The following is a 27,661-nucleotide window of genomic DNA, read 5'->3' on the forward strand; positions in this document are numbered from 1 at the left end:
TTCAGAGGAAGAAGGGCGGGTGCTGGGCACCCGTTGACCGACTTTTCCAAGTGCGATCAGAGCCCATTCGGCCCACGTCCCGCCCCCATGGACTCTCCCGGGTGCGCCCACACTTGAGGGCCCGACGCCCGCTGGGTTCCTCGCTGGGTGGCAATCCCCGCCGTCCAGTGACCCCCCGCGGGCTGGGCAGGTCCCCGCACCACTGCCCACAGCTCCGGCCGTCGGGCGAGGGCTCCGCCGCCGCCACGCCTCGCGCTCCGCACCACCCGCTCCATGCTGGTGCACACTTACTCCCCCATGGTGAGTAGTCTCGGGTCCGGGGGCGCGGGGACAGCAGTAAGCCTGAGTGCTGGACCTTTCGAACTCCCGCCTCCAACGAAATCTCGGAGGGACAGGGCCACAGGGACTCCGCCAGCAAAGAGCGGTGAGCGCAGCAGACCGAGTCCCCAGTCCGAGGCTCCTGCGCGCGCGGGACTCTCAGAGATAAACCTTCGGTCCCGGGAAGTGGGTAGGACAGCAGCTGGGCCCTTGTGAGCTGTCCTGGAGGAGGATCCTCTAGGGCTGGACTCCTTTCAGCTGCCGATGGGTCGCCTAACGCTCCCCTCTCCTTCCCCAGGAGCGCCCCGACGGGCTGGGCGCGGCGGCCGCAGGGGCTCGTCTGTCTTCTCTGCCCCCGGCGGCGTACGGGCCGGCGCAGCCGCTCTGCCACACGCCGGCCGCCGCCGCCGCCAACGACTTCCAGCCGCCCTACTTCCCTCCGCCCTACCCGCAGCCGCCACTGCCCTATGGCCAGGCGCCCGACGCCACCACCGCCTTTCCCCACCTGGCCAGCGACCCGTACACCGGTCTGGCGCCCCTGGCACAGCCGCAGCCTCCACAGGCCGCCTGGGCCGCGCCCCGCGCCTCCGCCCGCGCCCACGACGAGCCGCCGGGCTTGCTGGCGCCGCCAGCCCGAGCCCTGGGCCTAGACCCTCGCCGGGACTACGCCGCCGCGGTGCCCCGGCTCCTGCACAGCCTGGCAGACGGCGCGCACAGCCTAGCGGACGCGCCCCTTGGCCTCGCAGGGCTGGCGGCGCCGCCTGGCCTGGAGGACCTGCAGGTGAGGCCGAAACGGTCCGGGATGGGCCAGGACCCACCGCGGTGATTTAGGACTCTGTATGGAGGCAGAATGACGAATACGGGAACCCGACTTTTCTCCCAGCCTGCCACTTCTTCCTCATGGTTCCGATGATGCGTCCCACAGCCTGAGTTAGACGTTGCCTGGCCGTAAAGGTGGCCCAGCACTGAGTCTGTGCGCGGTGCCTGGATGGTAGCAACCCTCCGTGGAGTAAATGGGAAGGGGCTGAACCACTTCTCTCCCTCTTGGCTGGGACACGTAGGGGATCGATGCCCAGTCCCGGGCTGCTGGGGCAGCCTGTGCCTGGAGCGAAGAGAGGCAGAGGAGTTGCCTAAGATTCAAAATTCCCATACGGCACGGTAAGGTACCTTTGGCCCAGATTGGCCGCACAGTTGGTCCTGAGCCTCGGAGAATACTGTTCCCGCCCAGGGGCGCCCCAGGCAACTGACAGCAGTGCGCCTTGGGAGGAGCAGCAGGACAGGAGCCCGGGACGGCAGGGGCCTGGGAAGCGACAGGACACTAGTCCATAAGCGCCCTTACCACTGCGTCTCCTATTTGCAGGCCATGGATGAGTCGGGAATGAGCCTCCTGGACCAGTCCGTGATCAAGAAAGGTAAGGAAAGGCGCGCATCTGCCAGGACGGAGGAGGGTGAGATGGCGCAGGCCCCGGGTGCACAGGCCCCTTTTCTTTCCTCCTGGAGCGTGCCTCCTGTGCGTCACTGGGCCCTGTGGCCAAGGAGCACTCTTCCTGGCCCAGTAAAGGGACAGTGGGGGATGGGGGACCTGGCCAGAGTCTGGGCAGCTGTGCAGGTTGGTAAGTTGACCCCAGAGCCTGCAGCCTGGGGTGGGCCCAGCCCAACAGCGCTCAGCTGGCTTCCAGGGCCAGTCAAGTGTCACAAGGGCCTGGCCTCTCTCTGCTGAAGGGAGGGCGCTCTTGTGGATTAGGAGCTCATTTGCAGAACGAGTTAAACCACTTCCCTGTTTCCTAAGAGGTGAGAATGGGGGTGGTATTCCCAGGACTTTTGTTAAATGATTTCCACATTACAGACCCTACCAGTTGTTAGCCTGGCAAGTGCTTTCTGCTCCTTACTTCCCAACAGGGCCTTGGCGGGTGATGGGGGTGGGGGTGGGGGTGGGAATCTTGTATTCCCCTGAGGAATTTTCTCTCCAAGCAGGAGCCGCTTTCAGCATTTGGGATCAGGGAAGTGAGGATGTTAATAGCGTATGTCAGGCTGTGTGCAGGAGGGCAAGGGCCTGCCTGGTCCTGGGTACCCTATGTGAGTTCAGGTCCTGCACATGTCTGTATACTCCTTTCCTAGGTGTCTTTCTAGTATTTCTTGGTGTATGTGTTTCTATTGCCCTGTGTGATGCATTTCTATTATATTGGTGTACTGTTCTGTGTGTTTGGAGGGGCCTCTATGTGTGTATCAGGGTTTCTGTTGTGTCCCAGAACTTGACCTTTGGTACTGAGGACCTCTCAGCATGTGAGGGTCGCCTCCTGTGTATATTCGGGGGTGTTTGCAACTCTGCACCACTAAGAGCCAGGGGTTTGAGACTTGCCCTCAAGTGGATTTTCCAACTTGATTACCGAGTTCTGGCTCTGCCAGGAAAAGGTGAGAAAGAGACAAAGGATGACAGAGACAGATTCTGAGGGGTCCAGGCCTTGGACTGGCTCCCTAGATCTGAGGCAGGTGTGGGGCAGGAATCCAGAGTCGCAGACAATTCTGAGGCGCCTAGGGCAGGCACTGTTCCCGAGGGATTTGACTTGCGCTGTTTTTCAAGAGTGAATTCAAGCCCGCGCTCTGTTTGCCCTCCACGTGTTCCCAGCAGGCCGGGGGGTGGAGGTGGAGGTGGGGGAGGGGAGCTGGACTTCCAGGAGCTGGGGCTGTGTTACCAGGGGGAGAGTCAGCCGGACCTCCTATAAAGCGTGTAAGGGAAGCTGAAGGGACAGTCCTCCTGGAACTTGGGGGAGGAGGGCTCCAGGTATTGGGGCTGCGTCCCCTGGAGCTGAAGTTTGGGAGGACCCTGGGTGCGTGGCTACCTGAAGTCGGGATGGGAGTGTGAACTCGGGACCCAGCTCTTTGAGGCAGGAGCTGCGTTGTTGGCTTAGTGGACTTTTTTGAACCCCTCGGAAGGAAGAGCTCAGTCAACCCAGAGATACAATCTCCGTGGAGGCCCAGAGGTCCTGACTCTGCGGGAGGGGCTGGGGCACCTAGGCTCACTGACTCTCAGAGGAGGACAGCCCCCTGTATTTTGGGAAGGCGCTTGGGGACCTGTGCCCTGGAGAAGAGTAGAAAGATCAACCGGTGCCCTGAGTATCTTAAACCCCAACACCCAGACCGGAGCAAGGACAGGAGGACTGGCTGTGAGGAGGGACTGGAACTGCCCCAGAGCTGGTTTCTCTCAAGGGTAGTCAGCTTCCGTAAATCCCGGGTCCCAGGTATGCGCCAGAATCCCCGAAGGCGGTCCCAAGCCCACAACGACAGTGGCGAGGACTGCCCCGAGCGCTGCGCTGCCTCCTGGGGCGGGGGCGGCGGGTGGTGTTACAGGGGAGGCAGCTGTGGTTGCGGGTGCAGCGAGGACGTTGCGGGGGGCAGGCGTGCACGCTCGCTGGATCGCAGAGTCTGTGGGTCGGTGGCTGAAGGCGGCAGCAGCCAGGTGGAGCGCTGGTGACCTGAGCTCCACCCCACCCTGGACGTCTGAGAACCGGGCTCCCTGCGGAAAGGAAGTGCCTGTTTTCCACGAGCGGAGAGCTTGGCTTTCTGCTGGCCCAACGGGCCTTTGGTGAAGGACAGAGAGGCAGTGCCGGAGCGTTCGGGCTTTGCAAATGCGGAGGCCGCCCTGGTCCCCGGAGGACCCGACCTAGGGATCTAGGGGTGCGCATGGTGGGCGAAGGAACGGAATCGCTTTGGCTAAGCAGGTGGTCCGACTGGAGCCCTGCTTGCAAGGGGCAATTTTCTCAGGGGTTCTCCGCTGTCACTGCGGAACTCCAGTCACTCTACCAGCTCCTTGGGGGGCGTGAATTAACGCCCTTCTTAGCCCTCGGGCCCTTTCAACGGCATCGCATCCCCTGTCGAGTCCTGATGTCCTCTGGCACTTGCCGGCAGCTGTGGGGGCGTCTTTCCGGCCGGGCCCTGGATTTATGGAAAGTCATTCTTGGCCTGCTGAAGCACCCGATTCCTCCAGCAACTCCCGGCCCTGGCGGAGGGGCGACTGTGTAGAAGGCTGTTGGAGTCCTGGGTGAGAAAGGGAGGCAGAGCTACCCTAGAAGCACTGCGGTCTTCCTCCCGTGGGGTGCCTCCGGGGAGGAGAGCCTGTAAGTTCTGCGGGCCCAGAGCTGTGATGTAAAATCTTGGCTACTCCAGGCACTTGTCCTGGAGGGGAGGGGAGACCGGCAGAGGAGGTGCAGCCCCCAGCCACACCACATACTTTGGGTTGGCAGCAGGTTAGAGGATGTCAGATGGAGCCCAAGTCAACGGGCGGGGAAACGAGGGGAGCCCTCCATTTTCTGCCCACATTTGTCCCCTCCAGTGTTGCAATCTGTCCTAGGGGCACAGAAAGCAGGCTGGGCTAGGGAGGAAGACAGACCTGGACAGGAATATTTTCCAGCTGAGAAAAGCAGTGAGAGGGCCAGGGCAGGCCATGGTGGGAGCTCAGAAGAGGGCCCGGGGGCGCCTGAGGTTGGGAGGCTTCCTGGAGGAGACATTAGGAGGGAGCTCCCTAGGCTCCCAATGGTGTTTGCTGAATGAATGACTGATGGACGTTGAGGTCTGAGTGCATTGGGAGAGGGGGTGTAGGGAAGGCCCAGCTGCCTTCACTGCACTAGGTACAGCATGTGCAAATGCCCTGCCTGTGGAAAAGCCAGACAGGCTAGAGGTTAACCATCTCCATGGGCTTCCGTTTATTCAGTCACAGCTGGAGAGGAGTGGTTTGGGGATGAGAACAGGGCTAGTCTTCCTTCCCTCGGAGGAGAATGGGTTATCTAGTTGGGGCTGGGGAATCCCGCTCTGCTGGGCTCCATTGTCCAATCTCAGGGAGTCTCTGGGGCAGACAAGGGCTGATGTAGATAGTCACCCTCTCCTCCGCTCCCCTTGGCTCTGAGGATGGAAAGGGGAGGTGGGGAGGGGTCTGAGCTTCCAAGTGAACCTCCAGGCAGGGCCGGGCTTAGGGCAAGGCATGCATCGCCGAGGCAAGATGTAGACACATAATGTATTTGAATGCACTATTTTAAAATAAAAATAATTTTTAAAAATCCATGATCAACAAAATATCAACGCGTTACATAAAGACAGGATCTGACCCTGCGCTTGCACATCCCGCCTCACTTGCCTCCCAGACAGGACACTGTCTGCCCCCAAAAGAGACTGACAAACCAGTGCCCACGCAGAGAGTCTGGAGCAAAGCTGAGGGCGGTGTAGGGCAGAGGAGTGAAGGGTAAGCGCTAAACTCTCTGGCAGTCGGTGAGAAGGAGACTTAGCCAGCAGGCCCTACTGCAGGACATGAGGAAGCTCAGGTGGACTGGGAGGAGGGTCTCTATAGGTCCCGTCTGCCTTCCTCTGGTTGTTCCCCCCCCCCTCAGGCTTTGGACAACGGTACTCTAAGTGTGGTCTAAGGAACCACTGCATCAGAATCCGCTGGGAGTACTTGTTAAAAATGCAGCTTCCCGGGGCACCACCCCAAATCTACTGAATGAGAATCCCTGGAATACCCTGGAACGTGGCTTTTTTTTTTTTTTTTACCAATTCATTGAAGTAAAATTTACATACCTAAAATTTATCCACTGTAAGCCTATATAATTTGAAGATTTTTAGTAAATTTATAGCTGTATAATCATCAATACAGTTGTAAATCACATTCAGTTTTAGACATTTCCATCACCCCCCAAAATTCCTTCATTCCCACTTATAATTAACCCCCACTCCCACCCCAAGCTTTAGACAACCACTGATCAGCTTTCTGTCTTTAAATTTGTATGTTTTAGATATGTTATATAAATGGAATATAGAAATATGAGGACCTTTGCTTCTAGCTTCTTTTACTTAGCATAATGTTTTGAGGTTCATCGTATTGTAGTATGTATATATAAATAGTTCTTTTTTAAAAATTACTGAGTAACTACTCAATTGTATGGATGTTAACACGTTTCGTTTAGTCATTCATTACCTGATGAACACTTGGTGTTTCCGCTTTTTGGCTGTTATGAATAATGCTGCTATAATGATTCCCATACATGTCTTTGTGTGGACATATGTTTTCATTGCTCTTAGGTAAATTCCTAGGAGTGGAAATGCTGGATTTTATGGTAAGTTTATGTTTAATTTTTTCAGAAAATACCAAGCTGTTTTCTAAAGTGACTGTTCTATTTTACATTCCCACTAGCAATGTGTAAGGGTTCTAGTTTCTCTGCATCCTCACTTGCACTTGATATTGTCTATCATTTTTATTATAGCCATCCTAGTAGTACCTCAGTATAGTTTCAATTTGCATTTCCTTAATGACTAAAGACATTGAGCACTTTTTCATGTGCTTACGAGCCATTCATACATCATTTCTAGTGAAATGTCTATTCACGTATTTTGACCATTTTCTAATTGGGTTTTTATCTTATCACTGAGCTATACAAGTTCTTTATATATTCTAAACGCACATCCTTTATCAGGTATATGATTTGCCGATATTTTCTTCAAGTGTGTGGTTGTTTTTTAATTTTCTTTATAGTATCTTTTGAGTTGCAAGAATTTGTAATTTGATGAGTCCAATATATCATTATTTTCTTTTATGCATCATGCTTTTGATATTCTATCTAGAACTCTTTGCCCAACCCAAAGTCACAAAGATTTTCCTCCTATGTTTCCTCTGGAGGAAATTTCCATTTTAACCAGCTTTCCGAAATGTTCTTTGGCATGCTCCCCGGATTCGGGGATCAGACCATTTTCTGCCTCCTGGGGAGAGAGAGTGTAGACATGTGTGAGCGCCTCATCGGCCAGGATGCATAACTAGGAGCTCTTGGGTCTGTAGGAGTCTGTGGGAGTGGGAATGGCTTCTGCTTGCGTGACCAAGAACACCGCGAGTAGAACACTTCAGCCTCAGGAGTCACTGTGCTGTGGGAGACCAACACCGGTGTCCCTGCTTTGCAATCCTTGAGGGCTTAATTCCCACCCCTGTGACTGTCCCCTTCCCAGGCTGCCTGCTTCTCTCACCTTGGATTCCATCCCTCTTGCCATTTTTGAGGAAAGAGACTCTGAGGAAAAAGGGAAGGACAAGTAAGGAAAGCAGCAAAGCCTCTCATTCATATACACAAACACATGTCCATCTGTTGTGCACCTACACTCTGCTGTGTCTGTTTCCATAAATCCAAGATACACTATGTTTAAATATATCAACAGGAGCAAAAGCACTTGCAGATATCCATACGCATGCCACATTCAAGAGGGGAGAGACTATGTGTACATAGCTGGGCCTCAGAATTTGTTGAATGAGTAAGCATGCACACGATCTCACCCTCATTGTTCTATCTATGGCAGGGAATATAACTTTGTATACAGTTGTTTTTGAGACACACATGCTCACTATGTCCCTGCGTGCACATGGACAGATAGCCTCGTGCAACCTTGGTCTGTCTCCCCTCTCACAGGGTCTGGCCCTGGGGGGCCGAGGTTTTAACAGAAGTTGGATGAAAGAGGCAGCTGCAAGGGCAGAACAATTTTCTGTTCCTCTTATTACTCCTTATGGCTGAGGTCATGGGAGAAAGGACAGTCTTTTTTAAATTTTTTAAAGATTTTATCTGTTTTTTAGAGAAAGGGGAAGGGAGAGAGAAAGGAAGAGATAAAAGCATTGATTGGTTGCCTCTCGCACACCCCGACCTGGGGACCTGGCCCACAACCCAGGCATGTGTCCTGACCGGGAATCAAACCAGCGACCTTTCCGTTCTCAGGCTGATGCTCAACCCACAGAGCCACACCAGCCAGGGCTTATTTTTAATTTATCAATTTGTCATTTTATTTTTGAAGGTCAAACTTGAGGTATGCTTTACATACGGTACAGTTTATCCTTTTTAGATGTGCATTTCTATCAATTTTGACAAATGTAAACATACGTAGTTGCATAACCATTAAAAGAATTAAGATATAGAATAGTTCCATGACCCTAAAAAGTCCCCTTAAGCCAGAGGGACACAGCTGAAGAGGGAACCCGTGTGCGGGCCTAGGAGACTCGGGGGTGAGAGGCAGGGACGGCTCCTACGCATGCTATTGCATGTCCAGTGCCAGTGTGTCTGCCCAGCCAGGACACCCTTGCTCTCCCCTCTGGGCGAGGGCGGGGGTTGGGGTGCTCTGAGTGAGGCAGGGCAGGGCCACAACAGGATCAGGGCCCCGTCTAATTAGGATTTTGGTATTTTGTCATCATGGACTTTTTCATTAATTTTTATTATTTTAAACTTTGCCTTAAAATACTTTTTATCTTGATTACTGAGACGTGGGGTGCCTCCCTAAGTTTTGCACCCAAGGCGAGTGCCTCACTTGCCTGACCCTCGTTTTGGCCCTGTTCTGGGGACAGGAAGCCAGCGGGGTGGGAGGGTGCGGGGGGGGGGGGGAGGGTGTGTGCGCTGCGCATTCTCTCCAAGCGCCCAGCTCCCGGCTTCGCCCACTCACCCCCCATCCATGACCTTTTGGTCCGTCCCTGGTGCCTGACTGGGGACCCAAGGAGGAAGGGCAGTTTTACCATTAGGTGCTAGCAAAGGAATGGGGCTCCCCCAGCGCCCCTCTTCCAAATCTGGGCCGTGGGCCGTCATCATTCCGTTTCCCATTTCAAGCTTCAGAGGCCCTTGTTTCACTCATTCATTCCACGTTCGCGGACAGCCCCTTGCGCCAAGACTCCGCCCTCCTGGGCGCTCCTAGTTGGTGGGAAGATGGAGCTGGAAGCAGACAGGAAGGTTCAGGGTGTAAGGAGAGGATCAAGGATGAGAGGGAGCAGGGGTGGAGGGCCCAGGAAGCTTCGCACCCGGGATGGTGCCCGAACTGAAGCTGGGGAAGGAGGGGCCCTGCTCACGAACGTGGAGAAGGGCCCCTGAGACAGGGAGCAGTTCCGTGGGACTCCAAACTCTCATGCTCTGGTATCTCCACAACCCAGGTGACGCTTGACATAGGTTCTATTTGGCCTGTGCTAGATTTTTAAGTGTTTGAACCAGTTGCCAATGTTTGAAAACACAGAGATTTCTTTCACATAGAAATCCAGAATCCTGCTCTCAGCAGCAAAACAGAGACAAACAAGCAAGCCAGGACGATGGGCAATGTCGGCATGTCCAACAACGTTGGTACGTCCAGTGTGGTAAGAGCCAAGTAGTGGCAGCCTTATGCCTGGCACTGTTAGTGCCCAGTCTCCCACGTCTTGCTGACTTGTCACCTGTTGTGCTTGCCCCTTTGAAGTCTAGAGCTGTGCTGTCCACGGTGGGAGCCACTAGCCACTCAGGGCTACTGGGCACTTGAAATGATGCTAGTCTGACTTAAGATAGGCTGTAAGTATAAAATACACATTGAATTTTGAAGACTAAGTATAAGAAAAGAATGTAAAATAGCTCAGTAGTAATTTTTAAAATACTGATTATGTTTCCATGATAATACTTTTGATATTCTGGGGTAAATAAAATATGTTAAAATTAACCTTACATGTTTCTTTTTACTTTTTTTAAATGGGGCTGCGAGAAACTGTAAATTTACATACTTGGCTCACAGTACTTCTGTTGGTCAGCGTGGGTTGAGACACTAAAAGATAAATGGAGGGCCGGGCAAGAGGGGCAGGCACCACCAGGCCACGAAGGCGGGTGAAGTAGGCGTGATGATGGTTAAGGACGTGAACCTTGGAGTCCATGATCAGAGCCCATACTCCTTATTGCTGTACCCGAACTTTTCATTTCTTCATTCTGAAATGGAGACAGATAACGTCATCCACTCCACAGGACTATTAACGTAAAGCACTAGGTAGAGAGTCAGTACTCCCCGGAGGGTGGGCGACATCATTTTGCCCAGCTATGGAGCTGGACTTTGTTCCTCGGGGAACTGACCAGGCACTGACCGGCTGCAGGCTGGAGAGGGATGCATGTTTCAGGAAGATCCCTCTGGAGCAGGGCAGGGAGCCCAGAGCAGGGGCTGTGCTGAAATTCAGGCAGGAAGTGGGTGTCTGTGCGTACGCGGACAAGTGGCCGGCACTGGGGAAACGAAGACCACCGGACACGGTGATGGGTGGGATGTGGTGGGAGAGGGCAGTGGGGAGGGCGTCGCCGAGGCTTCTGGCGGGGGGTGGGTGGGAGAGGGGAAAATGCACATCCAAAGAGGGGGACGCTGCAGGGACTCTGCCAGGCCAGGGCCCGGTCACCCTTGTCATGAGGCCCAGCACAGCTCCTGGCATGCAGACGCTCAGCAAGTGTTTGCTGAATGGCTGGAGGGCTAAGAGCGCCGTCTTTGAGACCACAGTCCAGAGCTTGCTGCTGGATCTAAGTCTACCAGCCGAGTGATCTTAGGTGCACGACTTCCCCTCCCTGGGCTTCAGTTTTCTCATCTGTAAAATGGGAATAATAAACACAGCCCCCTCGGGGGTTGTTCTGAGGATTCAGTGAGGTGGTCTGTGTAAACACACAGCACAGTGAGTACCCGGTAGCTGCCGGCCCCAGAACTCCCCACTTGATCCCCTCACCTAGCATGCACATAAGACCCGCCTTCTTTGCCAAGGCTCTCACTTCTTTGAAAGAACATAAGCCCCAGGGGAAGTAAGTGCCTCAATTATTCTCCATTCCCCCTGAAGCTAAGCAGGAAGATGGAGGTTAGACTGCAGGAAGAACTTTCTTTTACAGCCAAGGGTATCCAAGTGTGTTTTAGAAACTCCACTTCTGAGATTCCCTTTCATACCCTTTATAGATATTAACAGATAATTAGGGAGCATTTTGAGGGAGGGCTATAAGATATATTTCTTTATTCCTGCTCTCCTTAAGCATCCCAGAGTGATTTGGCAGGAAGACACCAGAGCTAGAAGCCTAAGGGGCCATAACCTCCCTGTCCCCTTGCTACTTTAGGGGCAGTGAAGACAGGGGATCGCAAGTTCGGGGGGCAGTTGGGGCCCCTTGTGATTGTGCAGATCTGGCTGGGCCTTCCACAGTGACCCAGGGATCCTACCTATAGGTCAGACACCATCCCCTCATTTCCAGCTCCCTCTCTGGTCGCATATGCCAGAACTCCAAGAGTCTGCTGGAACTATTTAAGTTTTAACAGGGATCCAGCCTGGCTTAGTGAAGGGAACACAGGTTGAAGAACCAGACAGCTCTGGGTTCAATTTCCACCACCCATTAGTTGAGTGAACTTGGGTGAGTCATATTAACTCACGTGCCTTAGTTTCTTCCTTCGCAGAACCTTCTGAAAGATGCTGGGACACTTAGAGGGTGGGTGTGTGTGTGTGTGTGCGCGCGCGCCCAGCATGCAACGTGGCACCCAGCACACAGCTGGTGCTTCATCAGAGCGCCCACTCCACAGCTGCCCAGCATCCTGTGGTTCCTGGCTCAGTGCTGTCTCTCTCTCCCTTGCTCTCTCGCTTCTGCTCCACAGTCCCCATCCCCTCCAAAGCCAGCAGCCTCTCCGCTCTCTCACTGGCCAAAGACAGCCTTGTTGGCGGCATCACGAACCCCAGTGAGGTCTTCTGCTCCGTGCCAGGCCGGCTCTCACTGCTCAGCTCGACGTCCAAGTACAAGGTGACAGTGGGGGAGGTCCAGCGGCGACTCTCGCCCCCGGAGTGCCTCAACGCCTCACTCCTGGGTGGTGTCCTTCGCAGGTAGGAAGGCCAGCCCACAACTCTCTGCACAGTGCCTGGGCCAAAGTCCATGGTCCTTTCATACATCCTCAGGGGATCAGAGAGGGGCCTGCCTCACCCCAAGCCCCAGGGCCATCTATGCCTCAGTCTCCCCAAGGGATGGTGCTGCTCTTGGGAGGGCAGGCCCAGGCCCCCAGCAGCACCCGCACATCCGTGGCTTTGGGGTGGGGTGTGGAGGAAGAAGCCTGGCCATGGGCAGGGGTTAGAGGACTCACCCACACGGGGCAGGATGTGCAAGGCTGGGTTTGGGGAAGTGTCGCCTTTACCCCCTTCCTCGAGGAAAGGGACCCTCAGGACCCAAAGCCTGAGGAGCATAGGCCTCTCTGGTGTGTGTGTTTTGGGTGCATAATTATCTTCCACGTGGTGTGTCTGTCTCTCTTTGTGCATATCTTTGTGCCTGCATAGGGTATTAAGTGCTTCGGGACTAAGAGTTTTGGTGTGTCTGAGGATAATGTGTGCACCTGTGTGCATGCGTGAGCATGTGTGTGTGTGTGTGTGTGTGTGTGTGTGTGTGTGGTGTAGGGGATGGCCAAGACGGTATGTTTCCATGGATGTGAGTTTCTTGTGTTACTTTCCGTGGGGTGGATTGACGAGAGCGTGCCCTTTCCTGTGCGTGCGGTTGCACGGACACCTGGGGCTGGACACGTGTGTGTTTGGGTGCCTGTGCCTCTGTGGAGGGGTGGCATTTGTGCAGGTGTGGGGGCATCTCCTTATTCCTGGTCTCTCTGAGCATCAGCGAGGCGCTTATGTGAATTTGTGCGTGTCTACATGTGTCCTGAGATCCTGACTTGGTGTGAACGTTTGTCTGTGTCCCTACATGTCCCTGGGTATCTGAGTCTCCGTGTCTCTGTGTATGTGTCTCTATTGGGATGGGTGATAATTCTTGGCCCTCAGTGTGCGCTCGCCTGTGTATGCGTCTGCAGGTTCCTGTGTGTGTCTGCTTGACCTGGTGTTTCTCTGCATAGAGGCCTGTGTGTCCCTGGGTGGCTGTGCGCGGCCCGGTTGGCATGCTGAGGTGGGGGAAAGGCCTATCCCGCCCCACCTCGGGCTGGCCTGCTATTGGGAGGATTAGGGAGCCAGGAGGGGTTCCTGGGGCTGGATGCGGGGCCCCTGCCCACCATCTTGGCTACAAAGCCTATGAGGTTGGAAAGAGGTGGAGACCAGGCTGAAAGAGGCCCCAGACTGTCCCCAGGGCCAGACCCTGGCCTCAGCAGGGGGTGGCGGAGGCCGCAAGGTCACTCAGCCTCCATGGTCTCCTCTCGTCTTCATAGTGTGTATCTGTGTCTCTCTGTGCACGTGAAGGGCCAAGTCCAAGAATGGAGGCCGGTGCCTGCGGGAACGGCTGGAGAAGATCGGGCTCAACTTGCCAGCTGGGCGTCGCAAGGCCGCCAACGTGACTCTGCTAACTTCGCTGGTGGAGGGTGCGTGCGGCCTGAGGGTGGGCGTTGGTGTGAACAGGAGGGGACCAGTGTCATCCGGCATGTCTGTATGACTGCCTGTAATGCAGGAGGGTGTCTTTAGTCACATGCTTGTTCTCTTTGTCATGTATAAGTGCTGTGTGTGATGTGTGTATATAGTCTCTGTGTGTGCACACACACATGTGAGTGCCCATGCAGTAGAGAACATGTGTGTGCGTGTGTGTACATGTGTGTGTGGTGGGGAGAGTGGCCAGTGTTTGAATGAGGTAATGGAATGAGAGAGTGAGAGTCCTTTCCCTGTAGGTTGGTGACTCTGGGCTCGGTCACCTCGAGCTCAGGCTCCCATCCTGAGCTCAGAGCCCATCCCTGGTGGCCCCAAGGAGGGCAGTGGGATTGAGGCTGGGGCGGGAAATCAGAGGAAGGTATCTACTGAAGCAACATGGGGCAGAAGGGGCCCTGGCCACGGGATCAGAGGCGCAAGGTGGTGCTCTAGGCTCAAAGGTACCCATGGCTGTAATGACAGCTCATCTCTCTGTCTCCCCTCCCCCAAGGAGAGGCCATCCACCTGGCCCGAGACTTCGGCTACATCTGTGAGACTGAGTTCCCAGCCAAGGCAGCTGCCGAGTACCTGTGCCGACAGCACGCTGACCCCGGGGAACTGCACAGCCGCAAGAACATGCTGCTGGCCGCCAAGTGAGTGAGGGTGCAGTGTGGGTGTTTTCGCACACCCTGCGCAGGCTGTCGTGGGTGCCATGGGCAGGCACGGGCAGGGGCAATGCACAGACACAGACACCAGGCGTGGGCACAAGGGGCACTGCACACGGCACACCTAGACTCAGTGCTGTGCATGCTACAGAGCACACCCATGGACATATGTGGACAAACCCAGGTTGTACGAATCAGCAAAAATGGTGTCACAGATGCTTACGTAGCCTGTGCCGCACCCCCACACACTGCCCCATGCCACCACAAGCCCTCGCCCATCATGAGGCTGAGGGTCCATGGTCTGCTCCCTCTCTCGAGCCTTGCCCATCAGCTCTTCTGTTCCAGTGACTTCATGAGGGCGCCAACGCCCACCCAGGCCCCACGTTGATCGCCCCTAGTCCTTACTTCACACTTAGCCCCTCTGCAGCTCCCGTTGGAGCCTCCCTCACCACCGTTCACATGCTGCCCGCTCAACCCTGGCCTCCTTCACTCCAGCGCCCCACTGTTCCCTCCGACTCCCTGCCCAGGCACCGCTCCTCCGCCCAAGAACCTTCAGTGGCTCGCACTGCTACTGCCTTGGTTTTCAAACTAGGTTCTGTGGCGATGCTTCAGGGTCTGTTTAATGAACTGGTATTCCATTAAGATTTTAGTTTGTAGAAAGAATCCCATTGCAAGAAGAGATAGAGTGAGACAAAAAGAGAGAGAAAAAGAGTAAAAAAAATTGAAAACCAGCAATCCACAGGGTGAAGGCCAGACTCCTTTGAGGGCCGCACACTCCAGGCCACGCAAACGTTACCCGCTCCGGGTGACCTTCTTGCTCTCTCCTGCCGTCCCACCCTTGGGCTTGCTCTCCTGTTTGGAGCACCCATCCAGCACCTCCTTCTAATGCAGCCTTTCAAATCGCACCTCCCCCCTCCCCTCTTTGAGTCTTCGTCAAGTGCCCTCGGCAGAAGTGGAAACACAGACTCGAGGGACTTTTGTGACTCCTGGGACCTTGGAGGCTGCTTGTCTTGTGGCTGGAGAAACATACCCAGGGCAAGGCCCACCTCCCTCATTAACCTGCTAACTCTTCAAGCACTTCCTGGGTCCCACTCATGTCTAAGATGCTGACCGTGCTCCATGGTGATACTCAGGTGAGACTTAAGGGATTCTCCTGCCTGAGCCACATCCAAGATACACAAAGAAACAGAAGATGGCCGCACGCGAGAGCTGGATTCAAATCCCAGCTTAGCCACATGGGCAGGTCCTCTAACCTACCTGAAACCAGTTTCCTCATCACACAGTGGGGATGGTAACACTAGTGGAGACTTGCTGTGAGGATTAAGTGAGATGATACACTTGGCACAGCATTTAGGCTTCAATTCGTGTTCAAGCTATTATTTCAGTTATTCAAGGCAGATTCTGGATAGTTCCTTAATAATTTTAAAGACGAAGCTCTGTGAGGCACTGGTCTTAGGGGTGGAGGTCGAGGATTGGGAGAAGGGAGCAAGGAAAATTTCCTGGATAGCATCGTAGAGCTAGACTTTGAATATGGGTAGCATGTCCATAAGAGGAGAGATCCTAGGGTATTGGCACGTGCTGTATACTAGCCATGTGATATGAGAGAAGTCAGCTGATGTCTCTAAACCTTAGTTTCCTTTTCTTGTAAAATCGGCATGATCATCATTTTCAGACTATTGGCATGTTCAACAATCGTAAATAAATATATATATATGAAGTGCCAAGCACATGGTGGGTCCTTCTCTGGGCTCAGACCTTTGACCTCTAACCTCTGACCTTCCTTCCCCCACCAGGCAGATCTGCAAGGAATTTGCGGACTTGATGGCTCAGGACCGCTCACCACTGGGCAACAGCCGCCCAGCACTCATCCTGGACCCCGGAGTGCAGAGTTGCCTGACACACTTTAGCCTCATCACCCATGGCTTCGGCGGGCCAGCCATCTGTGCTGCCCTCACTGCCTTCCAGAACTACTTGCTGGAATCACTCAAGGGGCTGGACAAGATGTTTCTAAGCAGTGCGGGCAGTGGGCATGGCGACACCAAGGCTTTGGAGAAGGATGCCAAGCATCGGAAATAACCACCTCCCCAGCCCCATCCCTAAGGGGCTCCCTTCAGCGAGGTCTTGGCTCCTGGGGTGGGCCTGAAAGGATTAAAAGGTGGGGTTGGAGTCAGGCCAGAAAGAGAACATTCATCCAGAAACCCTGAGTTAGGGGCCTGGGTTGAAAGAGGAGGGGGTGGCTGCTCCGTGGCAGTTTGTTGGTAAGGGCCCAGGTGCCTGCAGTTTCTCACCCTGGATTGCTGAGAAGTGCTTGAACAGGAAACTGGTGTGGAAGAGCCTGGTTCTTGGGGCTGAGCCCTGCCTGTTAGGGTGCTCGGGCAGCGGTGGGTGCTCCTAGGGTCCAAGGCTTTGCTGTTTTTACTGTTTGTAGGAGGGAAACTGTTACCAAACCAGAGGCGCTACTGAGGACTTGACACCCTTTATTCCAGAATTGCTGCTCCTCCCAAAAAAGGGGTGCTGGCAGGAAAACCCAGCTCTTTGGACCTCTCCCATCTTAGTAAGAAGTGGACAGGAGGGGCCCTCAAGGAACAAAGAAGATAAAGCACAAATTGCAGAACTTGAATCCAGGCTGCACCTCACAGTTCTGTCATTGTCTACCCTATTTATTTATGTGTGTTGTAATTAAATTTGAAAGTTTAAAAATGGCCAGCGCAACTTATTTATCCCAACACATTGAGGACTCTAGTTTCACTGTTTTCGGCTCACACACCAAGATGCCCAGCTGGATCAGGAGGCAGAGGGTGTTTTGGCTCACAAAGGGCTACTGGGGGAGGGGGACAGGAGGGAAGAAAGATATGTCAGGGACCCTGAAGTTGTCACTGAGGTTTTGTATTGGCGGTTGTTTCCCTTGACCCTGCCGGTCAAGGTACGTCCCTAACTCTCAGAATGCTTTCTCCTTCTCTTACTGCAATAAAACCTTTTCACTGGATGTGAAGCCTTCCCCTGTCCTTCTTCAGCCCAGGCCTGAATTTGCCTCCCAAGAGGCCCTAGGGCTGAGGAAAAGGGGTTGCAGTGGGAAGGGACCTCTAAGGGGGAGGCATAGGAGGGGGCTGTGGACACCTGTGTCAGATGGGGCACGGGTGGCGGGTCTATCTGGCTTGTCAGTGTGCTGTGTGTATGGAGTCCTGGGTCTGTATGTATGGTATTGAGACTTGTGAATGTGTCAGTCATAGGTGGTGGGTTCGTGTGTGTCCAAGTGAATGCTGGTGACTGGGTGTGTATGTGTTTTAAGCAAATACTAGTCCAGCTCCCCTGCCTTCCTGAGGATTGCAGTCTTCAGGGGTCTTTCCATTTCTGCATCATCAGTCTCTCCCTTTCTTACTGAGTAATTTACTAAATCATTCCGCAAAGCACACATGCTCTAGGACCTCTTACCTTACAAAACATAAATCCTTTCCCCATATATTTCCCTTGCAGTAAAGTTTGTGAAAGATTGTTACCCTAACCCCACTTACTTGCCCCCAATCACCCTTCAGCCTACTTCAATCTGGCTTCTAACCCCACCAGTCTGTGGGCCATCGAGGGCCAGAATGTCAAGTCCAAAGGCCCTTTTTCTGGCCTTAGCAGCCTTTAGCCTATTTTTTAAAAAGATTTTATTTATTTTTAGAGAGAAGAGAAAGGAGAAAGAGAGGGAGAGAAACATCGATCAGTTGCCTCTCATATGAGCCCAAACGGAACCTGCCACCCAGATATGTGCCCTGACCGGGAATTGAACCAGCTAACTTTTGCTTTGCTGGACAACACCCAATCAAATGAGCCACATGGGGCAGGGCAGCATTTGACATATTTGATCACTTGCTCTTTTCTGAAACTCTCTTTCTGGCTCCTGACTTCTCCAGGCTTCCTGATCTCGCTGGTTCCAAGTTTGGCTCCATCTCTACTTGGCCTCTGATGTCGGCCTTCCTTGGGGCCTTCTCCCTGAACCCCAGGTTTGGATGCACAGCTGTCTGCCTGATGTCTCTTCTGGATTGTCTAACAGACGCCTCACACTTAGGTCCGAAACGGAGTACTTGACTCAAGTACTCAAACCGTGACCTCCTCTGCACTTACCCTCTCAGTAGAAAGCACCACTCTGGACCCAGCTACTGAAGCCAGAAACTGGGGAGTCATTTTTGATTCTTTTCCTACACCCTATCCATCGGTCTATCCTCTTTTATCTCCTCTGCCACTGCCCTAGTCATCTGGGCCACTGCAGGTCTTCCAACTTCTCTCCCTGCTTTCAGTGGTACACGTTCCTACTGAAGCCCTGCAAGGGTCTACTTTGCCTACTTCTTCATCCTTACCGTAAACTAGTCCCTTTCTTGCTCTATGCTCCAGCCACACTGGTTTCCTTTCTGTTCCTCACATTACCACTGTTTTATGTCTCAAGACCATTGCACTCACTGTATTCTTTACCAAAAATGCTTTCCCCCCAGTTCTTGGCAGGTGTGTTATCAGAGACAGATGTTGAATGTTCAGCGCAAGTGAAGTGAACATGGGGTCTAAGCATCATCTTCTGGGGTAAAGGGGCAAAGATGTGATTTCTCTTCTCAAAACACTTCACTGCCTCAGCCCACCCACATGGAAGGAAAAATGGAGGAAAGCCTGGACGTATGCTCTGCTTTAAAAGCCCTGGGCCTGGCAAGATAGGACATACAACTACTAAAATTATCTTAGACTATGGGAAGTTGAGGGGATTAAATGAGATAACAGATGTGAAGCACTTAAAACAATGCCCAGCACATAGTAACAAATAAATAAAAGGTTGTAAGTATCTCTACAGTGAACAAAGAAGAACAAACTTATCAGGAGCTTCTCAGTGCTGGACAACATTCCCTATGAACCATGTAGTCCTCACCAAGTTCTATTTTAGAGAGAAGGATATGATAGCTCAGAGCAACTTGCCCAAAGTCACAGTGTTAAGTGGAACTCACATGGATCCTTCTGATTAACCCAGATCCCTCTGGCCCGTGACCATCCTTTCAATTCCATTGAGCCCCAAGGCCCCCTGCAGAGGCTCAGAGGCCAAAGCCCACCCTGTCAGGTCCCAAGGCTCTGCTCCTCCAGTATAAGGTCAAGGTCATGCAGACTCAGCAATACAATGTGGAGACTCTAACTGGCATCAGAAACTTCTAATGAGGTCTCAGCATTTGGTTCTTTCCAGTTAAAGTTTTTATTTTTTAAATCCCCATAGCAAAATAGTGTTTTAGCATTTAACTAGGTTTAGTCCTGAGGAAATATTGATGATGATTAAAGAAAAAGTATATACAGATGGTTTTACATGGCTTCCTTTTTGCAAAACAAGTAGCTGTGAATTAAATGGAGAATACTTAGACTGGGTAAGCATCGTGATTTTTGGAGTTTATACTCATTTAAAGAAAAAGACTTTCCTGTTTTCTTTTAAAGGATCATAGTGCTTCAGGAGGAAAAAGGTAAGGGCAGCCACTGAAAGCCATACACACCTCCCCGAAACCTCGTGAAGGTGAGTGAGGCTGAGATGCAGGCTCTTATCCTCCTAAACACATACTTGTAACTCACACACAGGACCTAAGCGAGCAGCAGACATCTAGAGAGGATCCCTACATGTCCCCCCTTCTCCTTTTGGGGCACAGCTGCTCCCCTAGACAAAGAGACAGGCAGCGAAAGGACTCTGGGCTCTAAGCACTAATCAGGATTCAGGCGGAGCAGGCTCAGCCACTGCTGCTCAGCTGGCAACAGCACTCAAGCTATTTCAGCGCCCTCTTCCACCGCACTCAGAAGTTCCACGTCAGCCTCCCCAACCTATTCCCTCTCACCCCCAGGCTGGGAGGATAAATGGCTTTCTGTGTATTAATAACCTGAAAGCAGATGGGAACCAACTGAAAGACTTTCTGCGTTGCCAGGAGTGTTAGAGAATCAGTACATTCCCAGTGTTTTTCAAACTCCAGGCAATCGATTTAGATCATAGCTGGCATTAAACAAATAAAATTTGGTAGAAGAAAACAGATTACAAAATATCATTGTACTGCGTCATAACTCAATCACATACGTATGCATATCTGGAAGCCAAGTCCAAGAAGCAATGCTTACCCTCCTGACAGTAGGTATATCGGAATGAAGTCATAAAGGCTTGCTGAGGCCATAAAATCCAGTTGGATCAAGAGTTTCATAAGGTGTAGAAGAGGGAAAAAATGGAAGGTTGGAGAGAACTAAGAAATGCCTAGCATGTCAAACCAAAGAATTGGGCTTTCTTCTATCAGCAATAGAAATATCAGAAAGTTTTAAGTGAGGAGAGTTTTAAGGACAATAGAACTTGTTAGAGTACAGAGAGAAAGAACAAGGAAGATACTAAAAGCAGAGAAATTAGGAGGCCATTAAAATAGTCCAAGAAATGATAGGAAATAAATCAGAATAATGAGAATGACAATTTTTTATTAAAAGGGATTTAGGAAGTTAAACTGCTGGAACTTGGCGACTGCGTGAAGGTAGGAGGAAAAGAAGGGACATCAAAAATGATGTCCAGCGAAAGGCAATGTGGTACCCTCGACTATCCTAGCACAGAAAAAGGACATTAGTGGGAAAGCTAGTGAAATCTGAATTAAAGCTGGAATTTAGTTAATATTATTGTACCAATCAATGTTGGTTTCTTAGTTTTGACAAATGTACTGTGGCTGTGTAAGATGTTAACATAAAGGGAAACTGAGCGAGGGGTGTAAGGAAACTCGATTATTTTTGCAACTTTCTTATAAAATCAGATTTACTCCAAAACAAGTTTATTGAAAATAACTGATGTCTAGGTTTCTGGCTTGGGCACGTGAGAGCTGGTGGCTCTGCTTGTCTGAGGGGGAATGCTGTCCAGGAGGTGGGGAGAGGGGCAGATGGTAACACTCAGCTTTAGACGCGTCGAGTATGTCCCGGTGGCTGGAGGGTTAGGATACTTAGGGTAAGTTGATCTGGAGCTCACAAGGAGATCCGGATTGAAGAGACTGGCAGTCAGGGGGGCTGGTGGGCGGCCCCAGATTGCCCTGGGGACACATTTGAAGGCAGAGAACCATTTCACTCCTGGTGAGGCCTGGATGCAGAACGATGAGTTTACCCATGATTATACCCTTCCTGAGCTCTTCCACACGCCAGGCCCTGTTCTATATGCTTTACACTGCCTCACAGAATCCTCATAAGCATCCTCATAGAAAAGGTGTAATTTGAACTGTTTTACAAATGAGAAAATTATGAAGTAGGATTGCTTGTGCTTTAGCAGTGGCACTCAGCTGGGGCATGTTATCTGAACCACGTGTGGAGCTTTAACAACAGATGCTTTAGAAACTCAGGAATCTAGTCAAAGCCTGAAACTACGCATATTCACAGCGGTACTGGAGGTTGAACCTGCTATGGTCGTACAAATCATCTCTTTTCCTTCATGTATCAAATTAACTTTCTTCTCAGGGTATAAAGCATTTATCATTGGTGTATTAAAGTGTATTATATTTAAATCTGAAGTTAAGACCATTAACACACATTTTGATCTGTAGGTAGTATCTTAAGAGAGAACTTTCACTTCAGACAAACCAAAAACCTGTCTTTATGTGGTATTAAGAGTACCACAGCCCAGGCTGGTGTGGCTCAATGGATTGAGTGCAGGCCTGCAAACCAAAGACGGTCTCAGGTTCGATTACCAGTCAGGGCACATGCCTGGGTTGCAGGCCAAGTCCCCAGTGGAGGGCATACAAGAGGCAGCCACACGTTGATGTTTCTTTCCCTTTCTGTCTCCCTCCCTTCCCCTCTCTAAAAATAAAATCTTTATAAAAAAGTATTTAAAAAAAAAAAAGTAGCACAGAATTGGATAAAGTAGGGTTCATCTTACAATTGGAAATGTTGCAAATGCAAAATCCCAGGCCGCACCCCAAACATGCAGAAACCATAGAGGTAGGACCTAGCAAGCTGTGGTTCAATAGGCCCTCCCGAGGACTGGGCTGCATGCTCAAGTTTGATCATTGCTTCAAAGAAACTTCAATCCAGTGGTTCTCTATCATGACTGAGGGTAAGAATTACTTGGGGAGCTATAAGAAATATTCTTATGTCCCAAACCTACTCAGTTGGAATCTGGGAATGAGTGCAGACTTATTTTTAAAAGGGAATATATGTGTGCACATTTTACGCAGGAACAGCATCTCTCTTTTGGGGAAAAAAAAAATTTCTTTTTAGAGAGAGGGAAGGGAGGGAGAAAGAGAGGTAAAGAAACATCGATGTGCAAGAGAAACATCAACAGGTTGCCTCTTGCCCGTGCCACAGCCAAATTGGACAAGTAACCCTTTGCTTTGTGGTAGGAGGCCCAGACCGCTGAGCCACGCCGGTCAGGGCCGGAACAGCATATCTCTTAAAGGACAGATAAGAAATGAGTAGCTGAAGTTTCCTCTGGGAAGGGAAGCAGATGATCAAATTATATAGAGAGGAGAAACATTTTTTACTATGTATCTTTGTACTGTGCGCATTTTTTACTAAGTGCATGAAACACTTTTTCACATTAATTAATTAACTAAAACATTTTTAGCTTAGTGGGGAAAAGAGTCACTGCTGTAGAGGGCATGAGACATTAACTGTCATGATATATGAACAAGTTAGATGGGAAGGAAGGGAGGCAGTGAAATAGAATGTAGGGCTGTCAGCGGCTAAAGGGCAGTCCGAGCATGAAAGAAGGGAAAGGCACAGGAGGAAAGACCGTCCTGGCCAGAAAGGTCCAGCAGATAATCCCTCCTCCACCTCCTTCCTGAGGTCATGCCAGCTAAAAGGAAACTGAAACCAGAGAGCTCAATTTATCCATATTCAGCTTTATTCTGAATTAACCATCTATCAAGAGTGCAGGTCAAAAGAGTAGAAAAAAATAAACGAGCCCATCAAAAAAAGTTCCCTGGCAAGAGGGAGAGAGGCATGACGTTAGGAGCCCTGCTTAGGGAAGGAAATGTTGTCCAGGTCATGGATGCCATTTTTGTCGATGATTCGAACACTGAAGTTTGGCAGGTTCAGGATGAAGCGTTTCTGGAGCTGCAGGGAGACATGAAGGAAATCAGTCAACAAATAGTTACTGAGCGCTACCTATGGGCCAGGCTCTGACTGAGACACTGGGTGTACCAACAGATAAAAGTCCCTGCTTTTGTGAGCTTATGTTCCACTGCGGGCAGCTGGTAGTGAGACATTGAAGAAAGCCCGACTGCAGGCGAACGCTGACTGGAAGGTAGTGAGCAAGACCCCGGAGGTGTGGCTGGGAGCGGCGTCTTGGTCAGTCTGCCGGTGAAAGGCTGACACAATCCAACGCTCTATGCCTCAGTCTTCTACCAACCAGCCTAGTAAACTCAGACTTGTCTTTTTAAATGTCTCAATGTGATAAGCCAACAGAGGAGTGACTGCCCTAGGAATTCGCTTTGGACCAGAGTTTTCTCCAGTCACCCACCCGCACTATCAGGGCCTGGGGTGTGAGTGTGTGTGTGTGTGTGTGTGTGTGTGTGCAGCTGTAGGGGTGGTGGGAGGGCGTCAGCAGAACTGCTCTTGGAACGAACTCTGCTTCCGTCTCCTCCACGCCAAGCCGACCTGTCATTACAGGAACATCTCTGCACTCTCACAAGACTCTCTGCTTAAGAGGCTTGTCCCTAAGGAGCGGCAGGGCTCCGTGCGTGGGAGCAGACAGCCCCACTAACCGGGCTGGGGATCACTGAGGGGCACAACTGGAGGGCATTTTTGCTCCTGGGGCGACCCTTCCCGGACACCTCACTTACAGTCTCCAGAGAGAAGGCACAGAGCTCTCTACCGGCTTCCTTAGGAGCCTATCTCAGAAACGTCCACCTGCCCAGATCAAAGCTCTCCCTCCCGCCATGTTCCCCATCTCCTCTGCTGCTGCCATCTGGGCAGCAACAACCAATTCACTTTCAGAGTCCTCTCTGGCTGATGACTCCTACTACCCAGAAACATGATTTGAGATCAAGAAAAGGTGGCAATGAGGAAACTTGAGTTTCTAATATGATCACCTTTAGATCTATAAGGAATAAAGTCTCAAAGCACTTAATAGTCCAGTGGCTTCTTCCTGGCAGCCTCTTGCAACACTTGGGGCTGCCAGACTAATATGGCCTCTCAGCTCAATGGTTAAGAAAAGTACACGAGTTTATTCTCAGCTTCTGCATTGGAAAGGGATTTACAAACAAGAGGGGGAAAGGGTACTGCGGACTGAAAACGACAGGCTTGTGTGCAGAGGCCCCCCGCCCTTCCCCTATTCTCACCCTCTCACTCTCTCACTGGACTACAAATTCAAGTCAATCCTTAGGCCACAAGGACAGTAAAAGAATGGAAGAAGCCCAAGGGAGCTGCTTTCTTTTCCTCCTCATCCTCCATTCATACTCCAAAGCCTCTGGCTCCTTGGGAGCAGTACTAGACTGGGTGGCAGGTCCGTGTTCCTATCCTCATAAACTGAAGGCTACTCTCCCCTCTGCCCAAAGCTTCCCAGTTGCTTCCTATGGTCTCCTGAATTCTCGGGGGGGCTTTCTCTCCAGGACTCAGGACTCGTGCACTACTAATGGGAGCAGATAGTATGGCAACTCCCAGTGGCACAACGATAAAGCAGGTACAAAGTGTAGGGAGCAGTTCTGAAAGTATGGCCCAGTTACCACTTGCAACAAAACCACTCGGGACTGTTAGTTAGCTATTCTCAGGCTCTATACCAGGACAAGCGAACCAGAAGGGGGCGGGGCGAATCTGTTTGATTTTTAAAAACAAGTTCCTCAGATGATTCTTATACATGCTAACATTTGAGAACCACTGGTCTGGATGAACCAAAAAGAAAAGTAATTAAATTACTTTTAAGGAGGTGACCCATAAGAGGAAAAAATAAGCTTATTACCCACCAAACTCTGTCTCTGGCAGCAACTTCACGTCTAGTTAATGGGTATTTATTACACCTTCTGGCACGGGTCAGAAAAAATGTAACCGAGGAACAAGAACAATATTGGCAGAGAGACAAAACATTCTTTTCAGTCCTTTCAGCATCCCAAGGGAGCTACTCACCTCCTCTAGACATTTCCTAAGAAGCTCAATGGCCGTCTCACGGGAGATAGCTGAAAGAGAACACAGAGGCCAAGCACTCAAGGGGCTGCCATTACACCCGACTCTCCACTGCGACTTTTGATTACGTTTCAAACTTCAGGTCAGCATGTCACACACACGGAAAAGCTCCCCCCTCACAAAAAAATAAAAAAAGCCCCAGCCTTCTGGCTTGCCACAAACTGACTCCATATGCAGTTGAGGGTGCCCCAGACCCAATGCTCTGGCAGCCACAAGCCATTGCGAATTGATTCGCTACAGGGAAGGGTAAGCATGACGGAATTCCGCCTCCCATGGCCGGGGCCTGCCTCTAGAGAAGCCCAGCGGCCTGCCTCTTTTTATGAAGCCCATCCCCCCTCCTCACCCCCAAACCCCCCTTTATACCAGGGCTTAAACCAGTTCCATCTGCCCTAGCCAGCTGCAAATCAGGGCAAGGGAAGACAGGGCCAGAGTTTTAGCCTCCCTTTCCCAGCTGGGTCTCAGTTTAACAATGGAAAGAGAATTCATAGGATGAGGCCAAGACTCCTAAAATAGGAGCCAAAGGAACTGTCCATGGGCATATCAAACTGGGATGACATATTACGCAGTTAGACTTCAGGGGTGGCTGGTGGTTATTTTGGTGGGCAACTCAGCTGTATTACTGACAGATGCCAAGCCCAGAAACAGTCTCTAGGAGGTCAGGCTAGTTCTTTTCAGGATGTGGCCTGGAGCTCTGGCAAGGCTGAGGGTGAGTCAGAGGGCAGCACCAAAAAAGGAATGAATAAGCCAGATTTTTACTATACGGTCAGGGAAGAAAAGAATGTAAGGAGAGAGGTGGTTATCTGTGCTGCCTCTATAGCCTGTTAAAGCTAAGACCCCCAAGTGCCTATTGCTCACAGTGGCTAATGTCAAAGTTGGAACTGGGGTCAGAAGATAGAACTTAGCACAAAAGCATCCCTGTGTCAAAGGCTTTGCCAAGCTGACAGTTTACTGACAAATAGAGACACAGCTTTATCTTGCAGGAATGGGTAGCCATTAGGTGATAAAAACCAAGGGAAGGGCCCAGACTTGTGGCCTTCAAAAGCTTTGACATTTAAGCAAAGAAATCCTCAGCTGTCATGCTGGGGAACTGTTCATCCTCACAAGCTCAAAACAAACACAAACCACTTGGTTTATTTGCTCATTCTCTATAGCTTTGATACAAATCAGCACCTATGCAAGGCAAAAGGAGCGGAAAAACTGAACTTTTATAACTGAAGAATTAGTTTTATTGACTACCCCAACCCCTCTTTAAAACAAACCAAAGCCCAGCTCTGGACACATGCAATATCTCATTTTGTTTGGTAAAAGAGGGACTTGTATCACCTTTTCAATAACCTATTGACCCAGAGGAGAAAGAAGCTTCCAGAGGGTTCCTGAATGTGCTTCGTAGGATCCCTTTTCTATTCAAGCCCTGGCCACCCATCTCCAAGGGGTGGCGCACAGAACCAGGAAGCAGCTGAGAATGGGGCTCTGCTACGTTTCCCTACCTGGACTGCTGGAACTTACTTGGTGTGTAGTACCGGTCCAGGATACTGAGAGTCAGGAAGGCGCCGTAGCCGTGGGCTGCAAAAGGGGCCTTGGCCAAGGCTGCCAGGTAGTCCATGTAGTAGAGTGCCGGACCCTCATGCTCATCATAGCCAGCCAGGAGGAGGTTGACATGATACGGGGTCTGCCAAAGAAAGACACAGCAAAGGGATCGTCAAAACCGGAACACCAACTTCAGTTCCTGTGGCAAGTGGGACATTCCAACTCTTGGTGACAAAAATAGCAACTAAGTAAATCATAATTAAAGTAAACATTCAGAGAAACCTAAAGGACCTCGATTGTGGTAAGAGTTTAGGGGAGGTCAGCTTGTTTTCTTTGAATAGAAAAACACTTGAAGTACTTTTAAGGAGTTTTAAGATTTATGAAAAAGCTGCCTTCTTCTTAAAGCCTGTGGACCAGAACCTATTACAAAGGCATTTCAAAGGCAAAGCACGGGTGTTCTTTCTCTCCTAATTGCTGAAATCAACAAACATAATTTTGAGAGTGTCAAACCACAAACTAAAGAAAGCAGAGGCTCCAACCACATCCTAAATAAAAAGGCTTATTTCATCCTCAATAAAAAGGCTTAGGCTGAGCACCTGAACCAAAATCTTAGGTAGCTAACTGTATGTTCCACTATTAAAGAAACAATTCTTGGGCTGGGGAAAGATACTAGATCTCAAATATGTAAGTCAGATCACTAAAATTTTAATGCAGACAACAATAATGGAAGTCCATAAAATTAAAAAGACGAAACATAGAAGAACTGTAGATGTAGGTGAAATGCTAATATTTTTCTAATATAACAAGGTTCTCCTAAGATAACCAAGAAGTTTTACTAATAAGACAAATAAAAAGTAACTATAACTTGGATTTATAGGTGTCCTTTATTTTACCTGTAAGTCTAAGAATGCAAGTTCCTGCAGAG

At 50.9% G+C, this 27,661-nt stretch overlaps 2 protein-coding genes across 3 annotated transcripts in view; one reads left to right on the plus strand and one right to left on the minus strand.

Annotated features, from left to right (window-relative positions):
- Positions 1-27,661, minus strand: part of PSMB2 (proteasome 20S subunit beta 2) — a 69,370-nt gene that overhangs the window by 14,627 nt on the left and 27,082 nt on the right. Inside the window, exons 4-6 of one of the 2 annotated variants that reach the window (XM_054571962.1) lie at positions 26,716-26,878; positions 25,153-25,202; positions 23,020-23,145 (exon numbers count right to left, since the gene is read on the minus strand). In XM_054571962.1, coding sequence (XP_054427937.1) covers positions 23,038-23,145; positions 25,153-25,202; positions 26,716-26,878 — 321 coding nt within the window. In that variant the 3' untranslated portion in view covers positions 23,020-23,037. Of the gene's footprint in view, positions 1-22,917; positions 23,146-25,152; positions 25,203-26,715; positions 26,879-27,661 lie in introns of those variants that run through there. The other variant, XM_054571961.1, reaches the window with a different exon arrangement.
- On the plus strand, positions 274-16,167 carry TFAP2E (transcription factor AP-2 epsilon). Its single transcript, XM_054571960.1, has 7 exons — positions 274-300; positions 617-1,099; positions 1,679-1,730; positions 11,707-11,929; positions 13,271-13,389; positions 13,938-14,079; positions 15,885-16,167. Exons 1-7 carry the CDS (start codon positions 274-276, stop codon positions 16,165-16,167), a joined length of 1,329 nt encoding a protein of 442 aa, XP_054427935.1.

This window comes from Pteronotus mesoamericanus, unplaced genomic scaffold (genome assembly GCF_021234165.1).
Source record: "Pteronotus mesoamericanus isolate MK-2021 breed Mesoamerican mustached bat unplaced genomic scaffold, CSHL_Meso_final contig_221, whole genome shotgun sequence".
Lineage (NCBI taxonomy): Eukaryota > Metazoa > Chordata > Mammalia > Chiroptera > Mormoopidae > Pteronotus > Pteronotus mesoamericanus.